Source organism: Anguilla anguilla, chromosome 8, assembly GCF_013347855.1.
Source record: "Anguilla anguilla isolate fAngAng1 chromosome 8, fAngAng1.pri, whole genome shotgun sequence".
NCBI lineage: Eukaryota > Metazoa > Chordata > Actinopteri > Anguilliformes > Anguillidae > Anguilla > Anguilla anguilla.
In genome coordinates, this window is record NC_049208.1 from 15321276 (window position 1) to 15343448 (window position 22173).

Consider the following 22173-nt stretch of genomic DNA (forward strand, 5'->3'; position numbering starts at 1 on the left):
CATTTCAAAAGTATCGTTTTAGCATGGGTATTATCACAATCTAATAAACACATAACCGTAGTCATGAAACAATATTATGTGGGGTTTGCATGTGAAATGATAGATAATGCATTACAGAAATATAAATTAGTTTCCCACAGAGATTATACAGCTATAAAAGTAATTATTTTAATTAAGGCACTTGTTAGTTAACAAGCAAGCTGGTTTCCGCACAAAACAATGATGGTGACGACAAAGTTTTTAAAATGTTCTATTGGCTGAAATAGCATTAAACGTGCACTTCCTTATGTCAGTTTTGCATGTGTATCTGAGTATCCTGCGATTGGCTAGTTTGATGAGATGTTGTTATTGGCAGAAGATAAGCTAAATTTCAATGGGGAGAATTATTGATTGTGGGACTGGAGCATTTGCGATGACGAAACTGGCAGGGGAAAAAAGAAAAACACAAAATAATCGGCTTTATTATATGGACGTGTGAATTTGTTTCTGAATTCCGTGTGTTTACACGAGAGCTGAAGGTACAGAGAGAGTCCGTGGCCATTGTGGTTATTTCTGTTGGAATTCCTGAAAAGGCCAAACTCTGTCCTGTATCGCTATGGTGTATGCATCTCCAAGCCGTAACTTATGCCATCCCAATCGAAATAAAAATATCCGCATTGCAAGACAGAATTAACTGTACATTCAACTCCAATTATAGACGAATTCTCACAGCCTGCTCTAGCTCTTTTTAAAGTAATGTTTTGTGCTGAATTTCACGTTTACTTAACGAGGAACTGACACGATCATTTAAAAGTTCTCAGTATTTTGTGCCAGATGTAATTATTAACATGCAGCCTGGAGCAGGAAATGGCTCACGCTCTGAAACAATTTCTTGCACAGACTTCTCGCGATAGTTTAATTTAACGATACGCTCGACTTCTTTTCACTCGCACAAATCCTGCACGTCAAGGACACTTCGCTTCAGGTCTACTGTCTTTTCTCAATCTTGGTTCAAATGAATAAGCGCAATTTTGTTTTTTGATTGTAATTGAATACACAGTTTTTCTCAATTGCCGATTGCACCAAGACCAGTGCAGTCACTCCCGACTTCCGTATTGCACTCTGCCATATATTCTTAAATCCGGCTCTGAATGGCAATTCAACTTGCGTGATCACTAGTTTAAAAGCAATTGGAGTTGCTTACGTGTATTTTGATTGTGCATGCGTATGCTTTATAAATAAAAAAAAATAGAATGATTCAAAGTTGCATAAAAGTGAAACGATGCGAGTGTTCGCTAAATTATTGTATACTTGTGAATAGCCTTATGCAATACTAATGTTTTGCTTGCAAATAATCCTATCGCGAATTGGAACGAAGTCGTTGCATGAATACGGGTCAGTGTTTTGGGATATTTTTCGCGCGAACACCAACACAGTTAAATTACAGTAAGTTAATATATCATAAGCGCGATTTAGGATCTGTGTGCCTTGCAATTCCCATGCAACCAGATAGGTCGCAATGCACATACTTCAGTACAAAAGTTCAAAGTTCATTACTCGTGCACGCGCGGTTGGTTTAGCTCATCGGCATTGCCTATTGCAAGGCTCCCGTGGGAAGGTAATGTGTCCCGGGTAATTTTGTATCTGTTAACAGCCGATTTAATATTATATCCCCCCTATCCCTGACTAAGTGGAAGACGTTATCTCACTGGGCACCAGACTTGGATCAGATCGTTTCAAGTATGTCATGACTATTCAAATACATTTTATATCCATTTTTTACGTGGAAGATGCATGTACAAATAATTTTTTGTTGTCATTTTGAAATACTTAATTCCATATTATTTTAAAACATGCAAATATCAAATATTTCAAACAGGATATCTGAAATATTTGTCATTCATTTTATGAGGTCTTTTCAAATACTTTCAGCAGCGAAGTTTCTGTAACCCACGATGATGTTTTTTCAGATATTTGTATCCCCGACCTTGTGGTGGGGAATGGAGACTGGTATTTAGAAATAGTTTATCAGTTTCATGAATGAATATCCATGTTATGCTCTTTTATTAATGCTAAACATTTAAGTATATCCAGAGAGTCACTACACAGTCATGTTAACTAGCTTTGGTATATTCAACAGGGTCATTGCACAGTCATCAGTCTCTTCAGGCATTTAACATCTCTTTGATGTATCATGATTTTGCAGATTTTTGCCATGAAAAATTATGACACACCACAAAATACAATCTTCCAACAACACTCGCACGCTCAAGGAGGCCTTTTTCCTAGGTGTACTAATTGCCGGATTAATCTCAGGTGTGCTCAGTTGCCAGGCATGCTATTCCCTCCACTGACAGAGGGCAGAGCTCACAAAGTTGCAGATTCTCAAATGGGGTCAGATGATCAATACACAGCGAATAGGAGGAGTTAGTGGCTAGTGAAGAGACACTTTTATTTCATGAAATATATATTATTTCTAAAGTATTTGATGCAATTACACAGAACAAATAAACATCACAATTTTGTAGTAATTAAAAAAAGTATTTGAATCAATCAGTTTTTTTCTAGTACATATCTGGTTCATATTCTGCTATATATTTTTCACTCCTCAAAATGAAATGTATTTCATGCATATGTAGCATTCTGTACCCAATGGGTGCTCATCTGCCAAAAGAGGGACTGGTTTTGTCATTTTCACCTAACCCAGCCTCTCTGTGCATCACCCCCCAGGTTTTTCCTCCGGACCTCAGACAGCAATGTCGGCGCTCAGCGGTAAGGTGCAGACGGTGCTGGGCCCGGTGGAGCCGAGCCAGCTGGGCCGCACCATGACCCACGAGCACCTGACCATGACCTTCGAGTGCTGCTACATGCCGCCGGCGCCGGGGGACAAGGCCGTTTCCGAGGCCCACATCGAGATGAAGAACCTCTTCTGGCTCAAGCAGAACCCGTACAGCAGCCCGGAGAACCTGCTGCTGTACCAGGAGACCGAGGCCGTGCGGGAGGAGCTGCTTCTCTACCGGCGGGCAGGAGGGGGCGCCATCGTGGAGAACACCACGACTGGCATCAGCCGCGACGTGAAGACCCTCAAGAGGCTGGCCAAGGAGACCGGCGTCCACATCGTGGCCGGGGCTGGCTTCTACGTGGACGTCACACACTCCAGTGAGACGCGGAAGATGACTGTGGAGAAGGTACGCTGAGCGGATGAATGCTTTTTTTTATACATTTTTTATTCTCCTCTTACACGGTGGTAAGCGGTTCTGTCAGCCAACTGGATCTGGACCGGAGCCAAGACTCTGCAAGACCCTTTTTCCAATTATTCTTTATCCTTGCACTTTTCAGAGAGTACCTCTGGAGATTTTCATAGCACAATTGCCTTTGGATACAGTAACAAACGGAAAACTTTCTTGAATTTTTCTTCACAGTGCCTTCGTTCTTTGTTCTCTATACATTTACTTTTTACTTTCTGTATGATTCCATAGGTCAGATTGTACCTCAGAGATTATGAATGTAGATGTTATAACTGTGTGTGAGGGGTTTATTGAGCTGTGTTTTTGACTGAGGTTGCAGATGCATCTCAAATGCAGACTCATGTATAACAGCTGTCAGAGCACAAATGTAACCAGTGCAGACTGTGTGGGGCATTAGCCTGTGACCTTCAACACTACATGACAAGAGGCACAGTGAGTTCCCAGTTCACAAGGCCCAAGCCATACACCCATGTGCTTAGAGGTTCTGTTCGAATATCCATGATCATCAGCGCAATACCCTCAGTCTGATCCTCCTGTCTTTCCCAAGCTCACCGACATCATCGTAAGCGAGGTTCTCCACGGGGCTGATGGTACAGACATCAAGTGTGGCGTGATTGGGGAGATCGGCACGTCCTGGCCAATCACGGACAGCGAGACGAAGGTCCTGAAGGCCACAGCCCATGCCCAGACCCAGCTTGGCTGCCCCGTCATCATCCATCCGGGTCGGAACCCCACTGCTCCTGCCGCTGTGGTCCGGATCCTGCAGGAGGCCGGAGGTGACATCAGCAAAACCGTCATGTCTCACCTTGACAGGTCAGAGTCCTGGAGACCATGGAGATGGCAACAAGGGAGGGGGTGGGGCAGAGACCTGGGCCTTTGTCAACTGTCCGTTGGTTGACAGAAATTGACAAAATAGGTGTTTGCTGGTTTGTTACTAGGAGCCCTTTTAACCATGTCCATGCTGCTGAAAGGTTAGTCTTAAAAATAATTTTAGCTTCTATTTTGCCATAAATCAGGGCTTCTCAACCCTGTTTGTGAAGATCTACCATCCTGTAGGTTTTCACTCCAACCCTGAAAAAGCACACCTCATTCAACAGCTAGAGATCTAGTTGAGCTGCTAATTATTAGAATCAGGTTTGCCAATATAGGGTTGAAATTAAAACCTACTGGACGGTAGAGCTCTAGGATCAGGGTTGTGCAGCTCTGCCATAACTATTTACTGTTACGTTGTATTCCCGTTCTAAAGGACAGCAGCTCTCAGGGAATTTATTGATTTCTTTTGTATTAGCAATAACTCTGTTTTTTAACAATTTAACAATCCAACCATTCCTGATTGTATTAGGAATAACAGGCAAATTTATCGCTTGTCTGTTGTGAGTCCCCCTTTATGGCAGTTCTGCCTCAGTTTTGTGATCTTCTTTTCTTTTTTTAGGTAGGTTTTGTGAAAGAGAAAGCTCTTTTAGAACTGCTTTTGAGCTATAAAAATGTTTTGCTTTGGCGAATGTGATCTTGAGTCCTTGACACTCTAAGACACGGCTGTGGGTAGAGACTTGTAACTCGTCTCCTCCCAAAACATTTTGATATTAGCTAATGCGCCAATCCAGATTATTACGTTGTTGCTTCTGTTTATGCACCTGGTACTTCCTGATTAAAAATAGGGTTTTGGGGGCAGGGGCAGTGGTGGTTATCGGAAGCTTAATGTTGTGCTTTGTGCTCCTTGTGTTTCTGCTGTGGCGCTGCTCTGGATCCTTGACGAGCCACTTATAGACCTCTCATTCCTGTGGAGCCAACAACCTGCTATTGAACAGTCAGATTAATCTCTCCCCTCTGCCTGCCTGCCCCCCCCCCCCCCCCGTTTAACTCATGTCTGCTGCTTGGCAGTGCTGTCTGTTATTTTTAATACTGATCATGTGACACTCCTGTGTTACAGTTATAGAACTGTGGTCCTGTTTTTCGGTGGGAGGAAGTGAGATCACCGCGTAGCTCTGGCATGTTGAGTCGAATGCAAGCACAGAACAGGCCGCGTGGGAGCTGCGGCCTCTTTTTGTCCAAAGGTGAAATTACTTTCTGTTTTTCTTCTTTGTCTTCAGAACCATATTTGACGAAGGGGAGCTCCTGGAGTTTGCGAAGATGGGGAGCTACCTGGAGTATGACCTGTTTGGGACAGAGATGCTAAACTACCACTACAACCTGGAGGTGGACATGCCCAGCGACAGCCAGAGAGTCAGGACGTGAGTTGCCACCCACACACATTTTAACGTCATCATTTAGCCTACACCAGGGCCAACTGTTATACAGAAACAAAATACAGCCGGACGTAGCCATACTGTTGGCCCTCGTTAACCTTTTTAGACTCAGCATAGCTTTCATTAGTGATAGAATATTATAAGTATACTATACTTATATATACTAAGAATACATTGCATATTTCAAGGACACATCTGCTTAGTTTACACATTTACAACATTTATTCATATATCGCTTTCAAATTTTTCATAGAAAATATTTGTTGAATGCAGAGTCTTTGTTTCTTTGTTAACGGCGAAAATTGAGAATGAGGAATGCTCCAAATGTCCAACAAAGAATATAACAAGTGTACGCTAGAGTGAGGAATTAAAGGACATTAAAGCGACTGCTCAAGGGTCCTATAAGAGCATCCTTGTGCTTAAAGTCGACAACTGTAACACGGCCGGGTTGCTGTGGGATTTGAAAGCAGCCCTTACTGTTCACATCGCGCAGCAAGACGTACGGTTCGCCTGCTGAGCCGAAGACCCAGGTCCCAGCCCAAGGGAAAGAATAGCACTCTTAATAATGCCCGAGGAGGCAAGAATATGAGTGTGAGTGCTCACGTGTGCTTCTGAGATTCACCACTTAACCTACCAGTCTAGTGCAGCTCCCTCTCTGAAGTGCTGAAACGTTCTGTAGATCCGCACATACATCGAGGCCAGTGCCAGAACATTAGATCTCTGATTGTGACTCCGATCACAGCCGTAGTGCTAATTGCGCTATACGTGTGTCCTGTCCAGAGGTTGTACTGCCGTAAAAGAGCCATTATTATCATGAAGAGCCAACAGTCGCGCCGCTGCACAAGTGTACTCACCAGTGTTTTTTATTTGATTACGGCCACTGGATTCTTCTCTACTTGAATGCTTTACTTACCTCTTCTGTTCCATGATTGCGAATGATATTTAAGAAAAGGTCAAAGCGAACTGAAGGAACACATTGCATATTGATACATTAGCCTATCCTTCTCAGTTGTATTGGCACTTTTTGCCTGCCTGCCCAATTGATAAATAAACAGTGGGCTCTGTCCCCATTATAAGTGCCCTTAGATGTGTTTGTACTCAGAAATAACCATGCCAGTGGTCTATTTCCTCTATAGAAATCCCTGACCTAGAATCCAATTGTTATTTCTCCTGCTTTGTGCTAGATAAAATGTTACTCATCGCCCTCCTCTTCACATTTTCTTCAGCGTTTTGCTTTGAAGCTTCTTTCAGCAGTAATATTGCACACAGGGGAGGGCGCTTGTAGATTTATTTTTTTCATATTATTTATTTAATTGATTACTTTTGACTGTGATGATACTGTGTAATTTGCAGTGGAGCGCAGTAGTTTTGGGGACCGCATTCACGCTGTTCTCTGGTGCGTGGTCAGGGTGTGAAAACTGAAATGTGGGCGTGGCCACTTTCTTGAATATTAATATTTATGAATATATTCATACTTATGGCAGTGACCGTTGATCCTGGTTGCAGAATCCTTAATACTGGTCCAGATCAGTCTGAGTGATTATCTGATTACTTTTAATGGGATCCAAGTTATTACCAGCTGGAGTAAATGGACTTGGAAGTTTGCTATTGTTGTTATGATTAATGGAATTAAGACATTAGCATTCACTCTCATATTCCCATTGATTAAGTCAAATATATTTTAGAAATTTATATTTGAACGGCACAAGAGCAGGGACCTAAGGGGTGTATGCCTTTAAGAAGAGCCACCTTTGCTCCTAGTACTTGAGTGTATTTTCTCTCTTTGGTAAAACTTCTTCTCAGAAATGGATTATTAGGGCACACTCTCTCTCTCTCTCACAAACCCATCTCTCAGGGCTGACTGTAATGACAGAAGGAAGAATAACACAGACAGTAACCCCCTTCTTTGCAGTAAGGTTTATTTATTCTCACTGAAGCAGAAAATATAAGAGGAAACAACTGGGGGAGGCCTTTTTCTGGGACACCTCCTCAGGACGGGTGAGAATGATGTCACCTCAGAGAACTGAGATGAGTAAATAAGGATGTGGAATGGTGTGTGGACAGGGAATTAATGTCTTTTTTTTTACAGACTATTTGTTCCACTTTTTTTAAAGCCCTATTGTAATAGTAGGTCTGCCGTCAGTCTGCGTGGACACCCGCCAAAATGGGAATCCTATTAGGTGCTTAAAATTGCGCCGTGCAGTAATGGCATAGCTGGCACCTTATTCCCCACAAGAGGCGCTGTTGAGCAGTGAGGCGGGGACACCCCTCCCTACTGCAACCCTCCCGTTGATTATCGCGAAGTATTAACCACCGCTTTGGAGATCCCATTAACACCCTGGCCACTGCTGTGATGATTTGGATCTGACTCAAAAGCATGCTCCTGTTGCATTTGCCCCCTGGCAGCCTAAAACTATGGGGATTTTAAATGGGGGATAAAATGGCCTCCCTCATTTTTTGTGTCTGTGTTCTTCCCCCTCATGGGGTAGTGTGAATTTAATGACATCATCCCCAACCTGAACGTGGCAGTTTCACCTTGTGAAGTTTTGCGGCAGTATCACAGATTTCCAAATACCCCAGAGTATTACTAAGGGACTGAACAAAACAGCAGAGATTACCATACAGTATGTGGCCAAAGCACTGAAGCAAACCTCCGGATGTGTCCTTGTCACTGCAGGACTTTCAGTAAGTTAGTGAAGTGAATGAATTACCACCTCAAAAATATTCAATAATATTCTTCTTTCTTCTTCCCCCATACATCTGTTACAGTGACTCTTTTGATGTGTTTGACTATGCAAAGGTTTATAATTCTGTATGGATCTAATTTAGTTTGTTTGCATGTGTTGTTGCCTGTGTCCGTTTTACGTGTTTGTGTGTCTCTTGTCTGCGTGGGTCTGGATGTGTGTGTGTGTGTGTGCGTGTGCTTGCGCGTGTGTGAATGCTCTCGTCTGCACGCTGTGTTTCCCAGCTTGGCCTTCCTGGTGGCGGAGGGCTACGAGGACAGGATTGTCATTGCGCACGACGTCCACACCAAGAACCGGCTGGTCAAGTACGGCGGGCACGGCTACTCGCACATACTCAACAACATCGTGCCCAAAATGCAGACCAGGGGCATCAGTCAGGTCCAGGTGGACAAGATCCTGATTGAGAACCCCAAACACTGGCTGACCTTCAAATGAGGTGTAATTTTACTCACCGGGCTAAACGGCCAGAAGTTTTCCTTTTTAACCCAGTAAAAATCTGGACAAGAGCACCTGCTACGTGATTGTAATGTGAAATTTCGGCCACGCTGTGCTTCTAAAAAAATTTGTATGTAGCTTGTCCCTGTCAGTACCGGTGAAACAAAATTATCAGTGGTAAATGTGTTCATTCTGACTATAAATATTGATCATTTACATTATGAAATTGATCATTTGTCTGTTTAGCTTAGACTGTGAAAATGGTGTCAACTAAAGATGGCGTTGCTGCAAAATTATTGTATCACTGCAGCAACAGTCACTGCTGTACTGCATCATCACAGCGATGTTCTGGGAAGAACAATCCATAGCCACAGGGACGGCATTTGCTTTAATATGCGTAATGCTCATTTAAAAATTTAAGTAGTACAATAGTCTAAATTGAATGAAGGCCTCAATAAATAACCGTTTCAATATAAGCCATGCAAATGCGTACCTTTATCTTGTCTAAGGTTCTATTAACCTGTCAGTTCACGGCGATGGATTGTGTCTTAGAGTATCTGAGATTTTCTGCATTTTATGATTACATTTATCAGGCTGTAAGCAATATTTTTCGGACGGCAAACAAGTATACTGGCGCTGTCGAACACATGGTGCTAAGGGTGTTCAATGTGACATGAGCTGAGAAGGGATATTTCAAATGAAGTATGTGTGTCAAGTAGTATAATTATTACAAACTTGTGAAGTAAAATAGTGTAAACACAGGCATGCGTTTGCTGATAAATGACCTGGAACGGCATTACCTCTGTGCTGTGTCACTTCCCGGTTTGTCGTTACCGCACTCTTTTAGGACTGAAACCCTGTGAGCTGTCCTCAGTGGCCTGGTGGAGGGCTGTGTAATTAGGGAATGTGTTCGGAGCCTGGCAGATTGCATTGAAGGACACCCGAACCTGCCGCTGAACAGGTGGTATCGCAGAGTGGCTTCTCATGTGATAAATGACATGCTGGAGCAATCACTGACTGACTGTTATATTTTAAATCCAAAGAAAAAAAATTTGACATAAATAAATAAATAAATAAATGAAGGAATACTGATAAAGCCGAGGCAGGTTGAATTGTCCTTGGCTCGTGGCGTTTCATTAAGCATTGTCACTGAGAGGAGTGTTGATAGCTTGCAGATGAGGCAGGAGGAGGGGATGCGGTGCTGCCACATTGCCTAAATTATTATATTATACCCCAGAACCACAGGCTCCTTCCTGTGGGAGGATTTCAGAGCAATAAAAGTCTTTTTTTTTTGACCAAACCTCTTGTGGTCGTGTTTGTGTTTGTTTCAGTTTGGCCTCTTGCTCCTCGCCATGGTGCACATGAGTAGAAGGGATTATTAATGCAGGTGATCCGTGGAACAGGAGGTTTATGATATCAGCCACGGTGACGCGGGGAACCTGAGCTGGGAAATGATCACGTCCAGGCCAAGGAGCCCTGAATATCAGCCGCGGCGAAGACGGGGGAGTGCCGGACGTTTTCTCGATGCTGCGGCAGTGTTGGCGTGCCACGCAGTTGGGGTTCAGCTGGGCTGGGCGTTTTGCTTCTCGTGGACGGGGGGTTTTTTTTGTGCTCTGTTTGGGAAGAGACTGAGTAGGACACATTTTTAGCATTTCAAATCCTCGCCTTGATTTCGCGCTGATTGCCGCATCTTACTGTTATTGGGAAATGCTAATGCCCTGTATTACAAAGGGACCAAATTAAATGAAACAGCAGTGATTACTGGATGTGAACAAAGTACTGTGAAGTGAACAGAGGATGTGTCCTTGTAATTCCGGAATATTCAGTTTGTCAGAAGTTTGTGAAATTAGGGCACTACTTTAGGCGGGCTCAACAAACAAGCCAAATGCAATAGTTTTTTTTTTAGAATTTGAATGAGATCCCCAGTGAATTTCCATTCACAGCACCCTGCAGTACAACATGACTGATTTACTTTGTTTTAGCTGCAAAATATGCAGTTTAGAAAATTAAAGGGGAACAAATTGCAATCCAAACAACTACATTCATGGGGTGTGGCCTACGTATGTTTGGGGAAATTTCTCCAATGGCTGAATCTTACCATCTGACATAAGACTCCTAGGCCAACCATAACACCAGAGAGTATTGTTTATCTGCAGTCTTATACAGGAAGGAGGAGAGGAAAGTTCCCATAATGCACCAATAAGAATGGCAGGTAGTGGAATCCACCCTTTGGTCAGAGCATAAGTGTACTTGTGTCATTTGTAGCACCAGAGCTTACCACAATATCAATTGTTTGACACAGCTGATGTAAAATAACAGGACTTCAGTTTCCAATACATCTGCTGCTTCACCTCTCTATCCCTCTCCCTCAATGGTGTGTACCAATTACTGTGTCTTTGGCATTGGTCATTAAACTGGGGCTGTATCCTCAACTTTCTGGTGTCCTGACAGGGGCTCTAAGCACAAAGCTACTCAACCTACAGCCAGAAACGTGTGACACAGAGAGACCTGCCGATTCCAGGGACAGACCACGGGGTCAGTGGAAGCCAATCAGGAGCTCCCAGAGTTGAGAGCTCCTAGACCAAGCGGATGCAAATGTGCACAGCTTGGCTATTTTAAGTAGCATAGGTCCATAAGTGTACAGCTGTGGTCTGTGGGGATAGTATGTTCCTCGTAGCTGTATACTGTTGTAGAGGTGTACGCTCAGGTCAACCGAGTTATCCACTGGCAGTAAATAAATAAAATTTATTGTGCAGCAAGAAATGAGGAGCACCAAATAAATCAAGCTTTGATCAAAAGAAACAGAAGCCGAATCGCTTGTCCAGGCAACTGTTTAATGTCAATTTGATATGTATGAATCAGAAAAGCTCATGTGAAAATAAAACACCCATCAGATCAAGTCGATCCATTTAATGTAGGTAGCATAACATTTTACACGAGAAGTGCCTTCTGGGGGAAAAAAAGAAACAATATTCCCAGCGCCCAGCTGTTCTTACATGACAAAAGCAGTGTCCGTCTGTCCATTTGTCATCTATTGTCATCTTGAGAAAGCTGTGAACGAGGACATTTCTGATTTGAAGGGGACTCATTTTCACATGCTAGCATATTGCGAAGAGACATTCATAATAAGAACATTGAACAGGTTTAAAAGTCAACTGCCATAATCTCTGAATCTTTTAAATCTGATAGGCTAAATATTTATTTTCCATCTGTAAATATTTACGTCTCCATCTGTCCCCCATCGCCTGTCCCAAAGGACCTTAAGAATAGAGATCGCTGAAATGAACTATTGCTCCTCACAATAAGGAACATAATTAATCTGCTTTGTGGTGCCAGAGATGACTGTTGTTCTCCTTAAAGCTGGATGTTGATAGTTCCATGTGTTCCTCCTCCCGAAAGTAGAGGATCCACAGCAACCGAGCATGCATCGTCTGCCATTGTCATCACGAGATAACACCTTCAACCGGTCATTGAAACAAGCAGTTTTCGCTGGCAAAATGTAAGATTCAGTTTGGTGACGTGATTTCAGTGAGGTTCTTCGAGCTGGCGAGAATAGTTTTCAGCCGAGTCTGCCGAGCATCTGATTGTGCCCTGCCAAAAAAAATGCGACTTTTGATCATTGCGTTGTTTCTTTCTAAAACGGAATCGGCTTCCCTCATACCAACTTCCCACAGTTCTATCAGTGCTGAGTTAGCGTTTTACTTCATTTAGATACAAGGAGGAAAACAGACGCCTTCGGATAATCAACCATTTATGATTATTTATGCTGATCGCATCTTTTTTTCTTGACAGTCTTTATATTGTTTTAAGAATTGCAGACACTCATTTGGCTGACTGAAGTGAAGTTAAACTATCCGAGATACATACGTTCTCATTGACACTTTTGTGATATGACTCAAATTTATTTATTTATTTTAATTTTTTTGTTTATTTCTAATAAAACCTTGACCCTCATTGCCTTTTATTATTTCGACTATTTTTCACGATGTCGAACCCACACACAGTAAGATCAATTTTATTGTCTGGACGGTATTCCGTTTAATACCTGACACAAGCCTCTGTAACACTTAGCCCCTAATAATACCTTCATTGGAATCAAATGTGTGAGCAGAATTCAGGCATGAAACCACAAGCACTTATCGAATTTATGCTTGACGGTTTTGAGGAATGACTGAGTGAGAAATAAGGTGCTCCAAAGGTGCTGTGGCTACGATAAATCACGCTCAAATTAACCCTTCTTCTAGTGCAAGTTTCCCCGCACTTAAAACCCTATTCAGAAATCTCTGTTTGAGCTGCCACGTCCACATCACAAGGATTGATTAGGAAGGTGAGCCATTTGGCTACAATTCAATTAAGCCCCCAATATGAGTAAAACAGTAAATTGACATTTTGATATCGTACCTTATAGAATTTAGTCTTTTGTCTTTTACACAACATCATTTCAGCAGAATAAGCAGTTTAGCAGGCAATGCGCAGAGAGAATGTCCAGTCAGTGAACAGTTCAAAGCAGATAATACAGACGAGGGTAATGTTTGATACTGGAGACATCATGGTTATTATCACCATAATGATTATTGCACAATCTCAGATTTTTGTGATATGAAAAGTCTCATGAATGCCTCCGTTTTACACAAACACGATACACACGGACAACAGCTTTGGTGGTAGAACGGCAGCGAACGTTTTCCGCATTGCTCCCCCCCCCCCCCCCCCCCCCCCACTCCCAATTCTTCACGTTTTACTGTGGCCATTTTTTTGTGTTTACATTTTAAATAACGTGTTTACTATTTGTTGGTTTTGTTTTCATAGCAGGGCAGGCACGGGTGCCCCCACACGGAGGGGGCCGTGGTTTCCGTGGTTTCCCCGCTTTGGGTCGCCCGTCCGCGGATGTTTCGCCCCGCGGGCGCGCTTCGCTGGGAATGGCGGCGGAGTTGAAGGGGCTCTGCTACCCTCCCGTCGGGACAAAGGGGAAAGGGTGACCGAGGAGGGGACGTCGGGGGAAAGGAGGACGGGGCGCACACCCGGGCCGGGGAGGAAGGGCTCCACTAATCGGCGTAGATGATGAACCCAGAGAAGGTGCTGTACTTGTTATTGTTCCCCCCATGCGCCTTGCCCCCGTCCAGCTTTATGTATATCTCATCCCCGGGCTCTAGGTGCAGAACCACACTGTTGCTAGCATAGTCATAGTTCTGGTCGGCGTCCTGGGCGATGGCACTGGCCCGCACCTGCAATTAAGGGTCACGGTAAATAAGACATGCACCCCCAATATATCGCAAAAGGTATAGTTAGCACATGCACTGTATGCTCTCTCCTTCTTGCGCGCACACACACACACATGTGCGCAAACACACACACATACTCACATGCAAACACACACTGATATTTTAAATGCATTTACATTGCACAAATAAAGCAGAACAGATAGGCTGCCTGTCTATTTTTGAGCGACAAACAGCTGGCAAGCCCTCAGGTATTAAATTACACATCAAGATAAGTCAGGGTTTTTGAGTTGGGGGTGAGGGGGGTTGGGGAGGGGGGGGAGACTGATAGCGTCACTGGCTGGCATCTTCCCAGTCACAAACACCGTGTTCACTTAATGATTTCATTGCATGATTTCATCGCGCAGCGGGGACAGGAGATATTTCTCCAGGACCATGGACAGCTACGTTTCTTGTTAACGCCCACCCATCATTGATGATACGCGTTCTCTCCAGGCTACCTACGAGGTATCTTTGGAAAATGCATAACGCATGAATCACAGTGCGTAACAATTACTTTTGTTTTACTGGCACAATGTATAATCCCCATTAACGGCCATACTGAGATTGGTGTGTTCTCGCAGCAGATTCTTTTTTAAGTCAAAGGACTAACTATATAATTTACGTAATAAAACACTCACTCTGAAAAACTGAACCTTTAAATGCAATTGATGTTTAAAGGTAATAAGCTATGAATGGATATAAAAACATTTTATGACGCAGCTGCAGTATTTTGTTGTAGTTTTGAGAGATAAGACGACAGTGATTTTACGAAACTACGAAATTTATATCATTAGTACGAACTATAATTTATACAGCTTATTGTGGAGTGATTTAAAATCGCTCTGAAGAAAAGCTCTTTACACGTGTGTGCCTTAGGTTTTTAGACCTGTTAGAGAGAACTTGGAAATGTAGTTAGCCTACTTTACAGTTTCCTACAGCTTTGTAAGGTAACAACTCATATTGAGGTTATGTTTTCAAACGACTGAACTGAATTCTGCCTCATCGAGTAATGGCACTGATGTGTTCATTGTTTATACCTGCACTTTAAAATTAAGTTTTAATGTCGGTGATGAATATAGCGCAGATACATTGTAATAATTATTTCCGTTATTTGTTTTAATGGCTGAACATTGCAAGCTTGAATATGTATCTGTAACCGATTTGGTGACTTTGTTAGCTGACGTTACTGCACTAAAATGCACGATTTGTCTTTTAATGTAGACTATTCTGCTTCCTATAGGTTATACGTTTGCTTTACTTGTAGGCCTACGTATTTGTCGAAAATGAAATTGGCATCGATAGACTATTATTATTTTATGATAATATAGGCTAAAAAGTAGCCTATTGAAATGATTTACGTTCTTATCCTGACATAGGTCCCACCGCGTCCATTACAGAAAGTGAAGTTGTGGCATTTGTGACAGCGTAATCCGCGTCACAAATAATCGCAATTCACATTAAATCGCTCAGCAATTTACTTCAATCTTTCATAATACGCTTCTGTTTCGGGCTTGATTAGGTCACCGTTCTCAAGGTTCTCTTCAGTGGTATTACGTATGACTCAAGCGCTCCAAACTCAGAGAACAAGCAGAGAACAAATATGAGACCGACTAAAAATAGGCCCATTGAAATTCTGTCGATGTTTTTATAACGGTACTTAGGAGTCACTTCCACATTCCCACACGCTTCTTGACTGATGCCAATTTTGCAGATATACCCTTCATCCACTCTCCCATCTTGCTATACCCCCCATATTCAGCGCACTAACCGCCGGGAACACAATTCGAGTGGCGCCTTGCTTGTTAGTGGCGCGGGATAAGAGCGCTAAATGAATGCAACTGTGTCAATTAATTGTTTACCATTGTAGCATTTATCCTTTTAATCACATTTAATCAGTCTTAAGACAGAATTGTCGTCGTTGACAACCAATAAAGTGCACGATAGGTAGCCTAAAATCGGTGCATATAAAGGCCAAGCATATCACGTTCAGACATGCTCAACTTGTAACCAAGGAAAACGGCTGATTTTCTCCTGCTAAAGAAACAATATTGTTACCACTTTAAAAATAGTCTAACTGTCCAGCAGCACTGTGGGGAGAAATAAAGGGTCTTACTCCACTCCATTGGCCATTTTTTGCATTGTTGACCACCAGTATTTTCAAGCATTTGAGCGACTGAGAATGTGTGTGTTTATTTTCTAACCGTCATGCCTGCGGTAGGTAGCCTATTCGTCTTTCGCCCAGTCGCTTTCTTACCTGGTTATTTTTACAAAGATCAGCCCACATGCTGGTCCCGTCCCCTCCTCGCATCAGTACGTGATAAATAAAGAAGTATATCCCCGGGATAGAGCAGGTGAATTTTCCCGTCGTAGGATCATAGTGGTTGCCCAGATTTGTTACAACGTCATCGAACTTCAGCACCTCGTATCCCTCGTGCTGCTTTTTTAGGCCGGCGTAGAATGCTATTTTGGGGACAGTGCTATATGTAGCCGCACTGATTGCCCCTGTAGGGCCATTCGCCCCAGGCGGTCCGGGTAATCCAGGACGCCCGGACTCTCCTTGCTCGCCAGGCGGGCCCATTGGACCGGGTGGCCCCGGTTCCCCCGGAGGGCCCCTAGGGCCAACCTTTCCCGAGCGTCCCGGCTCCCCCTTTGGCCCCTGTATGAAAGTCGGCAGAGATTGGGTAAGGCGGTTGTCTCTGACGGTGTCTGCCGTGGCGGTAGTTGGAGATTTAGTCCCATAAGGGTCACACACCATTCGGCAGGTGCCGAGCATCTCATAGCGAGCGGAAGTCCCCGCAGAGTTTACTAAGACCGGGATCAAAATCACCAGTACCAAGACCATGATGACTCCTAGAACCCCAGCCGCGAGCAGCCGCTTCCTGCCGACTAGTCTTGTCAGCGCAGGGCGATCCTCTTGTCTGCTTTTGGACGAAATCTTGCTGGTTGACGAGGGACCCTTTTAGTCAGAAAAAATAGGACCTATTTGGTGTTGCAGTGTTAATTGACTTTTCGGACCGTGCCTTTTGTTTGGTCCGCCTTTCACTTTTGTTTGTGCTGATGCTTGCTTATTCAACACTTTCACCAGTTGAAAAGTTCAGCTTTTTCAGGCTTGTCGCGCTCTTCTTCAACGTTTGAAAAATCTTGTCATCAGCATCTTTTACCGCCTGCACTTTCCGACTTCGATGTCTAAACAGTGGTCAGCGATATAGACTACCTCCTTTATTAGGAAATGAGGGACAGACTACCTCCCCTTGCTGCGAATGAAGGATCACGCCGTCTTATCCTGTGGTTATCGGCACAGTTTTGAAAGCTTCGCGACTTTTTCATGGATTTAACGTTGATTCTTCTGTGCTGCGAACTGGGGTGAAGCCGCCGAGGTGAAAGAAGCGCGCCCAAGTTTTCCTTTCACTGAAAGATGTCCTCGAGATCTGGAGAGCGGAGAGCGTCTGCAGGCGCGAAGAGTTGTGTGCATCGCAACAGAGGGAGAGGGAGGAAGAGAGAGAAAGAGTCAGGGCGCCGTCTTATGAAAGACAGAAATGTTAAGAAAACCACTGCGACTTAGCGCCGCTATCTTGGCATATCGCCCCGTCACTCAGCAGTCGTATAGCATCTGATATAGAAACGAGAAGACAGGGACACAATCACTATTCCCACGTGACTGAATAACTTGGCATTTCAACTAGATTGCTTTATTTTATCGTTGTTTAAGTGCATATTTGGCTCCGACAGTCCATATGAGTCTTGTGAATTGTTTTTGGGTTTAACAATGAAAAAATATTTTCAAATGTCATAACGCAGTATACCCCAGTGGTGCCAAACATTAAGTTAAATGATACACGGTTTGATCGTAGGCTATGTCTATTTTTTAGATTAGGGCTAGTCAGTCGATCCAACGGTGCCTAATAAAACCAGGAACATTAGCAGCCTTTTATAAAGTTGTTGAATTATAATGGTAACTAGCGGTCCGTCGACAAGTAAATGTGTTTTCCAAAAATATCCAAAATGCATAAAAAATAAGCGACTTGTGGCACTTTTGTCCAGGTCCTTGAAAATGAAGTCTGAGGGTAATGGAGCTATTATCAATATGCCATTTATGCCAATAATCATGACACTGAGGCAACATGATTTATGGCTTTGGGAAAATATTGAAAGCAAAAAAGTATCTGAAATGCCGACTATTGGAAAGTTATACATTTAAGTTACTTGCGCCGATCATCAATTCACTATATTGTGTCACCCATAAAACTGTCAGTCCACAAAAAATCGCTAATGAACGAATCAAAAGTACATAGATCACACGGCAGGAGAAAAAACTTACTGATAATGTATGGACATATATGACCATTTATGGTGAATTTAAAATAGGGTCGCCACTCGCAAGGGATGCAGTTGTGGGAAAGATTTTTACGTACGGCTTCATTTTTTCCACACATCCCGTTTTCGGATGAATGCACCGTCTGGGAACACCTGGCTCAGATACTCCATCCGCTGAACGTGGGGACTACAAGGTCGAGGAAGACTGAATACCAAAAGTCAAGTCAGAGCCCGATTATCGTACGTCTTCATCGTATATGCAATTCTCCGCTGCACGTTTCCCTCGGGAAAGGGGCCAACCGGGATAGGTTTTTAGGTTCGGCTAACCGTTTACACCCCACATGCGGTGTCAGTAATCGACCCGAAGGTGCGATTGTAAGGAAACGGTATATATAATCACTTTAACTGGAAAAAAGACCAAAGTGCTGCAGGTAGTACCGTACTACAAGAACGCTCGGCCACTCCTGGCTTAATTTACGCATACGTCATATAAAAGGTGTGTTTATTAATATTATATTCATATTATAATATGAATATAATATTTGCGGCAATATTTTGATTACCTAAATATATAATATTTAAATTTATACCAATGATGACAGGACCATATTACTTAGTAATGTTATAAATATGTTATACAATCCCTGTTGTAAAAATAGCAATTTACATTTTCTCTGTTAAAATTTAGATTAACTTTTATAATCAATTTTTCCTTTTCTCCCAGTTTGGAATATCATATTCTTATGTGAGTCTCATTATCTCCACTTCTCTCTATCGTTGTTGAAAAAGTCAAACAAGCATCCCTGTGGCACATTGTCCACATCATTGTTACTTTCTGCTCTGCGGCCACTATATCTTCGAGCACTTTGTGCGCAACTGACCTGTGCAGACTCCTGGCACCGAGTCGACCACATGAAACCCTCACTTCCTGGGAGACACTATGGCCTGTGTGTGCATGCAGGCCTACCAGCCACAGTCAGCACTGGCACAGTTAGTGTTCAGTACTGTGGGACGTGCCACTGCACTGAAACCCAGTGTTCTAGCATGTTTTACACGGATTGTAACATCAGGCTTGAAGTCATTTAATGCAAGTCAAAATACACCATCTTGATACCCTGCATGGGAAAACCGGGCTCATTCAAAAAGCTTTTTATCCGTCTTTGTTTCCAATCCTTGTGTCATTTTTTAGTATGGAAGGCCAAACAGGTCAAAAATATTAGAAATTGATGTCTGGAATCATGCGTCTGGAATATGTCTAAATCAATGTATTTAGACATATTGACAACACGTTGACTATGCGTGATACCAGACGTCAATTTCAATTATTTTTGCGACAAAGCAATTGGAATGAGCCCATAGTCAGCTCATGGCATGAATTGAAGTGGCATATTGGATAGAATGCATTTGTCTGACTGGTTTTTGTGGGTTCTCTCATAGTCCGTGATGTAGCTACTTCTGAATTGCTCGTTTGAGAAAGGCATCTCACTGGAAGTTACGGGGTTAGCATTGTCCCTGAATTCTGTAACAGTAGTCCACCTCTCCTTGAGTCAAGCAGGAGGCTTTCTCACAAGAAAATTATATGAGACCAGAGTCTATTGGAAATCACCAAATGGCAGATGAGACCAATCAAATGGAAGTGAGTATATTTATATAGCATAAAATACCGTAGTCATAGACGGAATGCCTTTTTCAAAGCATGTCTGTACCAAGACAGCCAGGTCTTACTATCCAAATCTGAAGCAAATAGCCAAATCAGTTCCAACGATCTGAGACTCTTGCATGCGAAGAGATCCAGGGCATGTATGTGCATCTAACAAGCACAAAGAGGGTCCTCCGCCCAATTAGGTAAGCTGTGTGCCAATGAGCGCACTCGCCAGCCAATGAGAAAGAGCGTATCTGCAACCCATAAATCACAAGGTCAAAATCAATGAGACCTATGCACAAAGGAGCCGTTGTGTCCTTGGGATCTTAAAGACGTGTGAAGTGGAAACAACCAAAAAACTTCTGGATGTAAAATGAACACACAAAAAAAGACGACACCGGTTGTCAGGAATTGATTTGACTCGAAACATTGATTGCTCTAAAAGACCGAAGACAAATCGCTTTCGGTGTTGGTCACACTGTGTGCATAATGATGCATTTCCTGATTGGAGCCTTGTTCTATAAGTTCAGCGATCAGCTCTCAGAGCAAAAGTGACAAAACAATTGAGCAGATAATCATTCAAATTCCATTATCCCAGACACAAAGGACAAAAGATTTATTACACTTTTAAACAGCACCAAAATGAATGTCCTCTGCTCTCTTTAAACACGGCCAACTGAAATCTAGTTCAGGTTTTAGCAAGATAGAAATTAGTTGCATCCAGTACCTTCCTAGGCCAGGGTTGGATGGTCCTACCATAAAAGCCCCACATTTCTCTTTCTTGGACTTTCGGGAAAAACACTTTTTTTGATGGGCTGTAAGACACTAAATGAGGAGAAATCCTTTTCACCTCAGAAGGTTGAGCTTTGACTCTGTCTCAAACAATGTTAGTGGATTTGATCCACAGGATCAGCAATAACAGTGCTTCTCTGTCTGGAATTTAGCACATTAGAGATAGAAGGACAACCCGTTGCCCATTTGTACACGGGTTGCATTGCAGTATTTAGGCTGAATTATGTAAGCAGCTGGTCTTGGGTTCACGTCCTGGATGAGGCACATTTGTATCCTTGTGCCAGGTTCTTAATTAGGTTTGCTTCTGTAAATGTTTGGTGGTGTGAGTAGATAATGCATAAACTGAGATTCGCATAAGCCATCCAGCAACCAGGTAACTACTTAGCAAATAAGTCATCCTACATGTTTTACATAAAGGTGCCTCGGAGAAAAACACAGGGAAAATCACTCACCTTCTTCGCCAGCCGAGGGTGTGGACCCAGCTCCCATTTTGTTACAAATATTTTGCCAACTACTTTTTGCTAACTACAGAGTCCCCATTTGAATTCTTTCTCCCCTGCCAGCTGTTTTCTCCTGATGATTCAGACACGAGGGCGTGGGACTTTGGGGCGGAAAAGAGTATAGAAAGGTTACGTGCCGCACCTCAAATGATAATATCAAAGGGCTCCAGGGAGCGCCAAATTATGTGGCGAGAGAGCTGATAGGCCGGGGGACTGATGGATGAAAGGCTAATTGGCGGGAGCAGGGACAGAGAGCAGCGCACGGCGTACACTCTTGTGGTCAATATCGCTCGTTACCAGGGCGGCAGGCACAAAGGGCAGCGGTTCAGGATCTCCTAATTTATCATGACAAGTGGGCGTCGCCATGGTCACCACATCTTCCCGGCAGGTTCTGATGAGGAATCTCCTTGCCTTGGGCCAACCGCTTGTGTACTGCTGGGAAAACACTCTTATCATAGAAAATGCTCTTAGCACTGGGGAAGCGCTCAACCTTTTGTCTTAGACAGAGATGTTTCTTGTGTTTTGCTAAAATTTCACATTAAGTTTAGTCAAGGTGTGTGCAAGTCATAATCAACCAGTGAGCTCTAGTGCATATATTAATAGAATTAATATTCTTTAAAGCCTGCAACCGTTTCCAAAATAATATTTAAAAAACATTTAGAGAAAATTTAGGCCATTTAGAGAAAACAAACGTAATTATTAGTATATTGAATAGAAAATAATAAAATATAAAAAGCAGAATATTCATGCCATCCCATACTTAAAACAAGTACACTTCCACTGCATTAACTTTCAATAAATAAAATGTTATCTTTTATCTCAGAAAATGTATTGATATATACCAAACATATTATTGACAATGTGTCATACATAGACATCAACATATAATAAACTTGTAATATAACATAATACAGTATATCATACAATAGCATATGTTTAGCAAACTATTTTTCTCTCATGAACAGGTGCCAATTCTTGTGTATTTTTCATTTTTATACATTTTATGTCCTAG

The 22173-nt window shown here is 42.8% G+C and overlaps 2 protein-coding genes across 3 annotated transcripts; one reads left to right on the forward strand and one right to left on the reverse strand.

The window, feature by feature from the left end:
• Positions 1 to 847: 847 nt before the first annotated feature.
• On the forward strand, positions 848 to 9952 carry pter (phosphotriesterase related). Of its 2 annotated transcripts, none has more exons than XM_035431112.1 (5): positions 848 to 964; positions 2710 to 3167; positions 3775 to 4040; positions 5318 to 5458; positions 8442 to 9952. In XM_035431112.1, exons 2-5 carry the CDS (start codon positions 2736 to 2738, stop codon positions 8650 to 8652), a joined length of 1050 nt encoding a protein of 349 aa, XP_035287003.1. In that variant the 5' UTR covers positions 848 to 964; positions 2710 to 2735; the 3' UTR covers positions 8653 to 9952. The 2 variants fall into 2 exon arrangements, with proteins under 2 accessions (XP_035287003.1, XP_035287004.1); XM_035431113.1 differs by lacking the exon at positions 848 to 964 and adding an exon at positions 1011 to 1719.
• A 1515-nt stretch (positions 9953 to 11467) lies between these two features.
• On the reverse strand, positions 11468 to 17668 carry c1ql3b (complement component 1, q subcomponent-like 3b). Its single transcript, XM_035428386.1, has 2 exons — positions 16168 to 17668; positions 11468 to 13877 (listed from the first exon to the last, which is right to left on the reverse strand). The coding sequence occupies exons 1-2, from the start codon at positions 16753 to 16755 to the stop codon at positions 13698 to 13700; spliced, it is 768 nt and encodes a 255-aa protein (XP_035284277.1). The 5' UTR covers positions 16756 to 17668; the 3' UTR covers positions 11468 to 13697.
• Positions 17669 to 22173: the final 4505 nt, after the last annotated feature.

Excerpts from the sequence above, each read along its gene's own strand:
- c1ql3b (XM_035428386.1), bottom strand. The coding sequence starts at position 16,755 with ATGGTCTTGGTACTGGTGATTTTGATCCCGGTCTTAGTAAACTCTGCG. Across the intron at positions 13,878-16,167 it reads ATCTTTGTAAAAATAACCAG|GTGCGGGCCAGTGCCATCGC; the intron begins GTAAGAAAGCGA and ends CCTTAATTGCAG.
- pter (XM_035431112.1), top strand. The coding sequence starts at position 2,736 with ATGTCGGCGCTCAGCGGTAAGGTGCAGACGGTGCTGGGCCCGGTGGAG. Across the intron at positions 3,168-3,774 it reads GGAAGATGACTGTGGAGAAG|CTCACCGACATCATCGTAAG; the intron begins GTACGCTGAGCG and ends GTCTTTCCCAAG. Across the intron at positions 5,459-8,441 it reads GACAGCCAGAGAGTCAGGAC|CTTGGCCTTCCTGGTGGCGG; the intron begins GTGAGTTGCCAC and ends TGTGTTTCCCAG.